General features: G+C 42.4%; 1 protein-coding gene across 23 annotated transcripts in view; it reads right to left on the bottom strand.

Moving 5' to 3' along the window:
- The window catches only part of LOC131573783 (RNA binding protein fox-1 homolog 2), a 171194-nt gene that overhangs the window by 15142 nt on the left and 143771 nt on the right, over positions 1-12281 (bottom strand). For 6 of the 23 annotated variants that reach the window (XM_058828028.1, XM_058828026.1, XM_058828024.1 and 3 more), the window contains 4 exons: positions 10283-10343; positions 7858-7911; positions 7624-7716; positions 6382-6514 (listed from right to left, as the gene is read on the bottom strand). In XM_058828028.1, coding sequence (XP_058684011.1) covers positions 6382-6514; positions 7624-7716; positions 7858-7911; positions 10283-10343 — 341 coding nt within the window. Of the gene's footprint in view, positions 1-1026; positions 1067-2376; positions 2655-2775; positions 2834-4289; positions 4454-6381; positions 6515-6926; positions 6995-7623; positions 7717-7857; positions 7912-10282; positions 10344-12281 lie in introns of those variants that run through there. The other 17 variants (XR_009276245.1, XR_009276246.1, XM_058828036.1 and 14 more) reach the window with 9 other exon arrangements.

Consider the following 12281-nt stretch of genomic DNA (forward strand, 5'->3'; position numbering starts at 1 on the left):
TTCCCAGCTCCAGAGAGCTATGACCTACAATGCCCCAACTGGGAACTCTGATGAAGCCAGGCAGGCCACGAGTTGCAGTGGCAGTTGTGGCCCTGAACATTTTTATTTTGATAGGCAATTTTCCTGCTCTGCAACAGCTCTCCCTTGGAGAGGAAAGCACTTTTCTCACTGGCCAGTTCAAACACCTCCATCCACAACCCACCTATGTACACACAGACACCCTGGAGATTTGCAATACAGACTGACTGGGGAGGACAAAGACAATGACAGGACAAAGTCTCCAGTAGGATCACAGCTAATTCCCAAACAGGAGAAGGCTGCTGACTCTCGTAACCGAACATCTCCACGTATTTGTACTTTACAATTCCCTGAAGAGGTGAGAGAATCTAGCCTATTTAGGTGCCATTCCTACCAGCAAAATGAGATGTCAGTTTTCAGTCTAGCATTTCAGCCTCCATTTTTAATTAGCCCCAGTGTCTTCCCCAAAGGGATAATCTCCACATCCCAGTGGCACATGAACATTTTAAAACATACAACTTGTTCAATGTAGTGTGGGCTGCACAAATCAAACCTGAAAGGGCCCCAAGAGGGAAGAGAAAGGGGAGGGAAGATGGGGAGAAGGAAAGGGAAGGTCTGAGGCTAAACCAGTCCTGTTATTTTTATATCCAAATTATGTAAATGAGAGAAGTGTTGAGAGAAATTTTAATTTGCTAATCATCTCTCAGGTTGATTAGTAGCAGTGTGCATGTGGGGGACAGGACACCCAATAAACTGACCCTGGCAATGATCAGGAAACCCAAAGGCTTAGGTTTTGCACCCAGGGGCAAGCGCAGTGACAGAGAAGCATGCTTGCATTCCTAAATATATAAATATATATATCCACAAGGAAGAAGAAAATTAAAGTAAATGATATTTAAAAAACCAAACCAAACCAAACGAACAAACCAAAAGAAAAAGAAAAGGAAACAAAAAAAAGGCTGGCTTGTCAGGGGTTGGGGACAAGAAGGCTCCGGTGTGTGTACTTACATATAGGTCAGCACCGTAAAATCCGTCCTGGTAAACCACACTGCAGAAAATCCACACAAAAACAAAAAAACAAAACAAAAAAAACAAACAAACAAAAAACAAAAGAACAGAAAACACATTCCGGTTATTGAGGACGGCAGCATGCACATGCGTTTTACACAGGCAGGTGATGTATGAATCCACAACCTGGGCTTTTGGCAGGAGCAAATCAGCGAGAGAACGTGTGTGCGCACGCACGGCTCCAAGTCATCTTCCATGGCATGCAAAGGGGGAAGGGGTGGGCAGAGGGGGAGACAGTATGCGAAGGAGAGAGGGAGGGGAACCACCATCTCGTACAGTAAATATTGTCTCAAAAAGATCTGACGTCCTGAAGAGAGACACGAGGGTTTAGAAACCTCCACTGTGATTATTCTCCTGGAATGATTTTAGTTACCCCCTAAAACACATGGAAACGTTGGCTTCGTGAAGTGGGCTTGTGGAATTGAGGAGCCCCTAACAGAAGGCATCCCACAGGGGCTGGAGTCACCTATGTCAGGAAGTGTGGTTCAGAGACTTGTGCCTGATTACATTTCTCAGGCTTCACAAGGCTGCATGAATTTTGTTTCTGACATCCATACATCACCTGCTTTTACCCTGCACATTAGACATGCGATAAGATTTGGCTGATCACACAAGCATGCAAAGTATTATTATTCAGCATCTTAAAGAACCGATGCAACACCTCAGGAAAACAAGTCAATCAATTCTGATCAAAGTAAACACAGAGAAATGTAATTGAAAAGAAAAAACCAAAAATACCCACAATGCATTGCTTTCACAAGCAGAGATAATGAGCTAAAAAGGTTAGGTGACTGGTCCAAGATCCGAAAATTGAAAGGTGCAGTGGGAGTCCCTGGTAGTAATGACTTATTCCATAGCAGAGAGGAGCAACTGGAAGGGTTTCCATGGGATGGTGCTTTTTCTGCTTTAAGCCATAGTTTTGTTTCTCTCAGAACTTCAAGCACAAGAACTGTTAAACAGAGCCTGGGGTTTTCAAACAGGTGCTCTTACCAGAGCATTCACTAGCTAACAACTACACAGCTCACTCTGGGGACAGGGGTTGGGGAAGGACGAGGAAGGAAGAGAGGGGATGCCCCCCACCCATTTGAGTTCAGCATGTGCTTCACATACTGAGGAATTTCCTCCAGCTTTGTCCTCTGAAGAGCTCCACACAAACTTGCTCAAGGCTTTAAAAAGCATTAACCCCACCATCTGTGATGCTCATGGATCTGATGTGCATGACTTACCCATAGCATAAAGGAAAAAGAAGGTATGGAACACTAGCTATTCTTTTGACTACCATTTTTTACCCATCAGATGGAATGTGAAATGCTGCCAAGAGCCTGCCACCCTCAGACACCCACCTATTGTAAGGCACACACACACAAAAAAAGCCCAGCAGATCTTGCCAAAATTCTGCATGCTATTACTAAAAAAATAAAAAAAAAATAAAAAGAAAAATCTTGCAGTGTTAGCTACTGCTTGAATAATTTAGTCTTGCTGCCTTCCCCAGAAGTACACTCCATTCCCAATGGACAAAGTTACTGTAGTCTCCAAGAGCGCTGGGAGCAGGTATGAAGATAGAGACCCTTGTTAGAGGAAGAGGGGAGCCACTTCAGCAGGGAGAAGCAGGCCATAAGATCATGTTTGTTGAAGCTAATTTTTTACAACCACATAACAAAGAGTTTGGCTCCTGGGGCAGTGACTTACATTGCTGGGTTCTCTATCTAGGACCAGGAGTGTTTTAGCAGTGATACTCCACCTGCTCCTGCAGGAAAGGCAAACGCACGACAGAGGAAGTGACTTGGTTTATGAACAGGTTAGCAGTTTTAACAGTTATTCCAAACACAATCACTTGGATGAACATAAGCATTACCACATTGGATCAGGCCACTATTTCTGTCAGCAAGAGATGCTAGCATCAGCTCTCCAGAGAAAACTGCAAGGAACACTAATAACAGGTAAGAGTAAGGCTTCCTGGATCCAAACACCTGAACACATGTGAATCCTCCATCTCTCTTTTAGTTAGGATTTGACTGACATCAACTTCCAGGGCTGAAATTTAGCAAAGTTTATTGATATGGTAAAATATCCGTATTTGTGATTCTTAATGCTAGCAAAAACTGAGAGAATTCCTTCATCTGAGAGCCACATTCTGGTTATGCAGCTTGACCAGATGTAAAAAACAGTCTGGCAGCCAGTCAAATCTTGGTGCAATCTGTAAAAAGCCTACTAGCTGAGCTAATACACATCCAAGGGACAAAGAAATAGGCTGTTTTTCTAAAGAAGCCAGCATATCATTTAGGTGTACCAACAGCTGACTGTGTTGTAAAAGGAACAAAAAACCACTTCAAACCCTCAAAGCTATTTGCTGCCCTGTATCTAGTCTGCCATCTACTTTGGCTTCAATCAGTGAATCTCGTATATATTTAGACTACTAGACTGAATTGTTCTTTACTATGGCAAGTCTACTCCTCACACAGGTACCTAACGACCATGAACATGTCAATGACTAACCTATAGTTTGAGAAATAATATTTATCAAGCTTATTTAGCTTTGAGAGTTTTACAGTAGGTTTTTTTCAGACTGTTTAGATTCTTACAGCTTTTGGTCTGAAGTGTTATTTGTTATCATTCACATTTAAAAAGCATGGCTGCTATAAATCAGGACAATATTCCAGTACAGTTTTTACTCATGTTATATATCAGAGTTTATAATGTCTCCTTATTTCTACCAAGTGGCACCTCAGATAAAACTGAAAGTTGCATTAGTATTCAAAGTCAGGTATAGGTGACTATCTAACATCACCTCCAACAGTCTAAAAAATTGCTTTCTGAGATATCAAAAACATTCTCTGGATAAACAACCATGGCCATACATAAGTATGGGCATTCCACATAAGCATTAGCAAATCCTGAGTTGTCGAAATAAATATTAAAACTATTGAGAATTATGATTTCTTGCACCTTCCTCTGGTTTAGTACTTGACACTGTCAAAACTTACTCTAACCTGGATGGCGCTCGGGTCTGATCCAGTATGGCAATACCAACGAGCTTTTATTAATCTACATCTGTATTTTTTTATTTCTGCTAAGCTCTCAAATGCTGTGATACCATAAAGTTTGTAACTTAAACAACACTGAGGTTTGTGAAAACCAATTCCTTCTATCAGGTTTGAGTTAACCTGCAGCTTACTTTACTGCCTTCTTCCACATTTACTCACTATGTCTTGGTCATTCATGTTGCTGACTGATCTTATGGTGTCGTCTTTCCACTGGCCAGGAAGAAAGTAACCGATGGAGGGCAAGGTGTCAGGAACATGTGCTCATCCCTGACCCCTTGGAGGTCAACAGTGCCCACATGGAGTGGTGGCTGTCCTACAGGTTACTGCAACATGGAATTGAATAGCACATGTTGTATTATTCCACTAGGAATCAAATCCATTCTACAAAGTATCTTGTAGAGATTCAGACTATGATGACAAGAACCACAGCAGTAGTTAATTACATCCCAGTGCTTTGGACTAGGGACAGTTCTGGGCCTCTGTGAATCTGTCTAGCTTACTAGTGCACTGTAAATGTTTAGTAGGTAGTATGCTGTCCATGAAGACATGGGATCAATCAGCAGGGTCAGAAAAATTCAGTGTAATACCAATAAACACAGACATGAGATGGTATTTGGAAGGGCTAATCATTGGAGCCTGGCCCATATTTCAAATGAAAATAAACCTTTTACATGGGACTCAGGCTGGATTTACATCAAGGACAAGGCTCTCCCAGTGCCCCACTCCTGACAGCCTCTGGCTAGGAATGCTCTAGCTGTTACTCCCAGGGATGAATAGCACACTTCCCCCCACGGTGCAAATATTTCATATTCTGCTAGATAGCAGCACTTAGCTGAGCTTCGCTGCTTTGTTTCACTGTGGAGCACTCCCCAGTAAAACAGGACTGGGCCATTTTTAGAGCAATAGACAGGCAAGTTGCAGGTCAGAGGCTATGGTTAGAGGATAAAGAATGTAAACTAGGAGTGGTGGCAAAAAAGTGGATTTGAAATCCCAGAAGAAACACTGTTCAGAAGACCAATGTTTAGATGAGGTTTCATTTAAAGTCTTCTGGTGAATTAAATACAAACATTGCCAAAATTGCCAAAGAGGAAAGCTAGACAGATACATGACCACTGCATCTTGCTTCCTGGAGTCCCACTTTCAATATCAGACTAGACTCTAAAAGGGTCACAGTAGCTCTCATCATTTCATCTGCTACAGAAGGTATTGTGAGCTTATCCAGCATATATCAGGCCAGCTCCCTCCACTGATGTGTATGGATTCCACTTCCTTTTTAATAAAATATTTATGATTTTTTTTCTTCCCTTTTGGGCCTAGTGTATAGAAAAAGAAGGGTCAGTCCACATCTGTGTTGGAGGATTCGTTTCTACTCCTGTTCTTTCTGAGAACATTGCCTGGAAAATATGGCAAATAAAACTCCAGAGACAATATGATTAAAGCATCCTCAAAATCAGAAACAAAACAACCAAAAAAAAAGACAGTTTGGAAGGGATTTGCTGATTTATCTGTCATTCCATCACATTTAAACAAACCAACAAAAGCCCAAAACAAAACTCACATATAGACCTAGTTCTCTCTACTTTTAAACAGTGGAATACTCCTTTGTAACAGCATTTTCTGTACTGCATTACTGGTGAAAATCTGAGGGCAAAGAACGCTAAGGCCACAAACTTGCCATTGCTTCATTGCATTATCATTCTCTCTACATCCCAAATGCTCCCAGCTTTAAATTAATGGACTTGATTAATCTTTGTTTTAAACCTTTTTAAACCGTCTCCAACAAAGAAAGCAAATCCATTGTGGGTAACTGGCTCTTCTGTGTCCTACTGCCAGATGGTGAGGCATGAAGGTAATGGATAATATTCCTCATTCCTGAATATGGAAAAACAAATAGAGTGCAAAGAGCAGAACCTTTTCAGGAATTTTAGATCTTCTCTTTGTGTCCTTCTCAGCAACACTGTAACATATTGGGTCAATGGATGAAAAATACCATATACAGACAAATTGAGAAATTCTGAGAAGGAACCCATCAGCACTTTAAGCTGTTGCAAGTACTGAAAATTGTTTCAGTCAAGAACTTAACACAGAAAAATTTAGATTTGCCCCCACTGGATGCCATCATGTGCAGAATGCTCTGGCACTAGCAAGATCTTGACTCTCACCATCCAGACAATTTTAGGGTTTTTTGGTTAACTGATTAGCTATTTGACACGGTTGTGCAGAGCACTCTGCTCCTGTGACCAGTGCTTACCCTGGGTAGGCTGGGATGGCCGTGGGAGGTACTGCCCGCACTGCCCCATACACTGTCCTTCCTCGGCCCCTCAGATGGGCGCCCCGAAATGCGGCGGCTGTGGTGGCTGCAGTTGGATAGGGGAAGCCTGGAACTGTAAAGACAGACAAGGTGGAAGGTGAAAAGGATACAAGCTCTGACCCAACAAGCACCTGCTTCAAACAAAGTGACACAACAGCTCCACAGCGGTGGGACATTTGGCATCAGTCCTGCAGAGGGACATGCTTATAACCCAGCAAGCATCCCATACATACTTCCTGCTACACCATGGCCTTTGGGGGGAGAAGGGTTGCAGAGAGGTTTGGCATGCAAGAGGTTAATGTTTTGGCATGCCTTACCCACCCCAAATAGGGATCAAATCCCCCCACCTTTTGACACCGCCATGCAGTCTGGTTAGAGTCTGAGAAGCGCGGGGAGTTACTATCAATACAGCACGCAGTTCTTCCAAAACTTCAGAGGCTCTTTAAAATAATTTGTCAAGAGGCCCTTAAAGTCAACCAACTTACATCAGTCTCTTCCCTCCTTTCCCCTCCCACTCTTTGCCACCCAATCCTCTGTATGTTCATTTTAAAGCCTGAAAGACAAGATAGCCCATATAACAGCAGCAGCAATTTCCCATAAAGTGCCAGTTTACTGAGAGCCCACCTTCATTTAATAAGTGTGACCAATAACTGGCACCACATACAGAGATGCCTCTATTATTATGCTTTAAACTGAAGTAAATCGCTCGGGATGAAACTTTGTAAAACCTCAGAGGCATCTGCAAACACATCATGAACAGATACTGAGAGGGAACAAGTCCCAGGGCACAAACCCAACCCAGCGTGCATCCAGGTGCATGCCATAGGGGCCCTGCAGACCCGTGGTTTAGCAGCTTGTATAATATGTACTTTAGGGATTTGTCCGTTTGGTTTCAATTTCAAAATGAAGAGGAGAGCAAGGAGAGCAAGCCTATTCCTCACACACCCTCCCCTTGTTCTGCAGCCTCCTTGTCGTTCAGAAGGATCCATTCAGCAGTACAGCAAGACACTGCAGATGAACAAGATACAGCAACTGCACACTATACTTTGGCTCATGGTAAATTCATTCCCAGCGAGACCCATCCTTTCAAGTATATATTATACAGACTGGAGGGAAGAAGGGTAACAGGTCATCATTAACTCAAACACAGTAACAATACAGGGGCCATTGGGGGCTACTTACTGATTAAAGGAATGTAAGTGTTAATACCCCCCCTTCCTGACAGGGGCACTGCGGCGTCATTGCCCAGCGAGACATCTGCTTGAAAGCTGGACGCTAATTCAATTTTAAAAAGAATAAAAAACAAAAAACAAAAACAAAACTGTAAAAAGGTTATAAAGAAACAGCAGATTAAGAACATAAACAAACACCATTGCAGTTAAATGGCAGAAGTGGAAGTGTCTACTTAAGCTCTACCTGCATATAACTCAGGGCCGTACACCGCTCCAACCACAGGACTCAACTTCCAACCTGAAACAACAAAGACTGCAGTGAATGCCAAAATCTACACCAAGAGAAGGAACGGGCAGCGTGGGTAGGGGGAATGGTCTCTTGCATGCGCCCCAGCTTCACATGCACAGCTCTTTCCAATTTCTGCTTTGCCTCAATCCCCCTTGGTGTAGATGGAGGCCAACTGCCTTTTCCTAACGTCAAGCTCTAGGTCCAGGTTGCTGTATTGGAGGGAATCGCAAAACATCAGCTGATCCACAGCAGGCAGAGGCACTGCTTTGGGGATGCCAACTACCTTATATGCATATTTGCCATGAGCACCATGCGACCTGACATTCCCTGCAGGAGCCTTGCTGACAGCTCCTCCCTACTTTCACTGGGAACACTGCAGATCCAAGCCCTCTCTAAAGCCACCAGCCCAGACTGTCATCTCAGGCAAGTCAATTTATAGCTCTGAATTCTCAAAAAACCCTTCTGTTTTGTCTGCTAGGTATCTGCTAAAAAGCAACAGTGTCTGAATTTCCTCATTAACTGCATTATGCAACTATAGTTCATAAAACCAAATCATTCTATTCATCTCACACTTTCTCCTCACTGTTATTTTAGCATTTCTTGCCCTCTTTATGCTGCTTTTCAGGTGAAAGCCTTCACAGAGAAATGATTTCAGTATAATCTGGATAATTGGCAAGAACTGCAAATCATCAAGATAAAAGCAACAAGAGAATAGGGCTTAAAGAAGTATGGGGATGAGTTGGTACATATTTCCAGTCATATCTAGAAACCTATCTGTCTTTTCCCCCTCCATCTCTCTAATGGGGGAGGAATGAGGTATAAAGTTAATAATGTGATCTGGGCTGGCTTCCACAAAACATTCCTTTCAGGAAAGATCTTAGCTGTTCAGCTAGCAATCACAGGCATTTTTATTTAAATAAATCTATATGCTTCCTCTGTCTTGGAGCCCCGATGCACTTGCTGAACTTTTAACACCTCTAACCACTGTAGAAGCCCTATGAACAACTCTGTGAATCGCAGCCCATCAACACCACCCCTTCACCTGCTGGCAGAGTATCAATGACAGATGCAGTGCAGGTTCCCACTGCAAGTACAGGCACACTGCTGCTGCACTGCTCACCATGATGGCAAAATATTCCAGTGGTGGCAACAAGTGGACTATCAAGTCTCAAATTCAATAACAGTTGTGTAACCATACTTGCCAGTATGCCTTAAGCCTGGTCTAATACTAAATTCCTTTGCATAGATTTAAAGCTGGCTTTAAATTGCTGGCTGCAAAAGCAAAATATGCTAATACATTATCACTTTCACAAGTAAGCCAAGTTTTGTTACCAAACAGTCACATGCATGAAATATTATGCCCTTGCTTTCAGGACAATATACCATGGAAGCATTGCCTTTTGCTACACAATTTCCTAGTTCCTTCCAGGTACCGTGACCCAGAATCTCAGGCCTTTTGCTTGGCCCTATTTCCCCTGTTCTGTACCCATAGTAAAATTTACTTGCAGGGGGCCACTCAGTAAGCCAGCAGCAGAGCAACATAAAAAGTGTTTATCTTCTCAGTTTGGAGTCTTACTTGGTAATCAAAACAGATTTTCACACTAGCAACTACCTGTACGCAGCTTCCTGCCTTGATGAAACTGTTTGGGAACATTTTCACACCAAAAAGAACTTTGCTGCTTGTTTCAGGACAAAGACTCAGATTCAAAATCCTTATCAAAGCCGAATTCAGCTCTGCTGGGAAAGAAGAAGCTCTGCTTTTATGCTATATATGCCTATGAAGTAAAATGACTGCACAGAGAAACAACGAGATATCCCAATGAAACAGGATTCTTCATTACCCAAACAACTTGGTCTTTCTCTGTTTAGGTTCACTGGAAAATTACTGAACACAGGCACACTCTGATACAAAAAACAAGCAAACAAGCAGTGCAAATGCTCTGTTTAGCTGGTTGCTTGGGAACAGCTGTACTTTTACAGATAGAACCTAAACGGAGCTATCTTAAGTTATTAAGCTAATTATGCACCTTAAGTTATGTTTCTGCATTCATATTTAGGTATCTAAGTGATGGCAGTGAGACACAGGAGTTCTGCACACCATACAGAATCAGCTTGCAGTAGTAGGGCAGGCAACCCATTGGTCCTTGGCACCTTTACCCATCTTGGCCACACTGGGCATGTCCCTACTTCTCTCTGTCCCTAGTTCTCCATCTGGAAAATAGTATTCTTCCACAAACACTTTAGGGTTATACTGGATGGTATAATGATACAAATTAGAGTTTGTGGGGTTTTATTGGTTTCTTTTGGTCCGGAGCAGAAGTCATGACTGTTCACTTTTGTCTTTCTTCAGCTCATCATTAGTACAAACAGTCTCTCTTACCATTTGCATAAGGTGTGACCATCTTCTTATTGGTCATCACTCTCGCAGTGGCATTGTTAACCTAAAAGTAAGAAAGGGGACGGGGAGGAGAGGGAAGGAAGCACAGAATGTTAGGGAAAATGGTGAAAAACTCTCAGATATCACACACACACACACACACACACACACTATACTTCTCTGAGCAAAAAAAAATTAAACAGCTAATTTTACATGAATGCAATCATTAAATTACTTTTAACAGATGCCATTTAATTATAAAAGTTACAGGTAAACGTGGCATTTTAAAATTATGCATTAAACAAAAGGCCAACAAGAGTAAAGTGCAGATTCTCCACCACCCTGCCATCCCTAGGCACGGGATTATTTACAGCTCAGAGATCAAAAGGGCAAAACCTTAGATGCTTTGTCCAGGTTCTGTTCAAGAGGCAGGAATAATTTCTGCAGCCCAGGGCAGGGGATTGAACCAGGTGACGTACAAGCTGACTTATTTCTCAAGCTCACTGCTGGAATTGGGGCCCAGCAGATCACTGGCAGGACACTTGGGTAGAAAAAGGTAGCCTGGAGTCCCTCAGCATTAGATTTGAACTCCCAAGGCCTGAGGAAATCTCTGGAACATGGCCAACTGTTTCGGTGATCTACGTTTACTGATTTACACCCACCATTTTCAGGTCTTTTTCCAGATTATTTTTTCCTTGTCACAAATCTCATGGGACAAAAAGAATACATAGCAGCAGACCTGGATCATTTTTGGGTTTACTGTGCACTCCACCCTCTTTACAGAGCTCTGTGTAGTTCCAAGCGGTTTGACTGCTCAAGCAAGTGGGGTGTTACTGCAGAGATGGTGCTGATAAAGAAAAGATGGACTAGTTTGGAAGCCAAGTTACTGCAGCCCCGTGTCAGCCTCAAAGCTCCTGCAAGGAAGGTGAAGTCTTTACATATCATCAATAATTTATCAAAACCCATGCCAAATGGGAATGGAGGCCAGGGTGAAGAAGAAGAAAAAAAACGGATACAAGAATAGAAGCTGCCTCAGGCCCTTGAGACGTATGGATGGTGGGTGTACACAGGGTGGGGAGTCCAGAGCTACATTTTACTCTTGTTTCAGACCCAAAACAATAGAAACATTACACATTCAAAAAAGAAAGAATGGGAAACAACAATGATGAGACTGAGAGCATGCAGTTAAACACACACAGATAAAAAAAAGAAAGAAAAAAAACACACCACAATTGATTCAGAGGGTGGGGAGGGGAGGAGTGAAGGGGTAGGGTCTCACAGACAATCATTAGATGGAGCGAGTGCCTGAAATCAGCTGCTACAGCGAAGTGCAACACAAGCACTTAAAGGAAAAATTGCCAGAACCAATCAGAAACCACCAGTCAGCAAAGAGACCAACAGCTGCATTTAACTTAGTAAAGAAATAAACTAGGGAGGGGGCAGAAAGAAAAAGAGAGAAAACAAACAGTAACAGCTACAAACAGGTCTCAGATAGAAAGAGCAGCAGAAGGGGCAGGAGAGAGAGAAAAGGAAATGGGTGCATTAATAAAAACCAGCCAAACTGGAGTTCAGTAACTCTGAGTAAGATGTGCAAGGGTAAATCACCATGAAGTCAGTAATCAAACAGCTCAGACTGCTACAAAACAATATGTACATCCAAAGTCCAGGCGGCATTACTCAACAGCATTGAAAATAAAAGGGGGAGAAGGGGAAGGAGGTGGGTGGGGACAACAAGTCAAATCACATTTCGTAGTGTTAATGTGAGATGGCAGATGGATTTTTTCTTTCTTAATATTTTTTTGTAATTTTAAGAAAAATTTAAAAAAAAAAAGAAAAAGCTTCTTCTCTAGCACTTTTGTTTCACTTACCGCCAACTCGTACCATCGCCAGCATTGTGTATAGTTACCATGGAAAGAGTGAGTCAAGTGAAGGGCCCTAAACGCTAAACCATCGGAAAGGGAAATAAAAAAAAAAAAACAAAACAGAAAAAAAAAAAGAAAAA

This window comes from Poecile atricapillus, chromosome Z (genome assembly GCF_030490865.1).
Source record: "Poecile atricapillus isolate bPoeAtr1 chromosome Z, bPoeAtr1.hap1, whole genome shotgun sequence".
Classification (NCBI taxonomy): Eukaryota; Metazoa; Chordata; class Aves; order Passeriformes; family Paridae; genus Poecile; species Poecile atricapillus.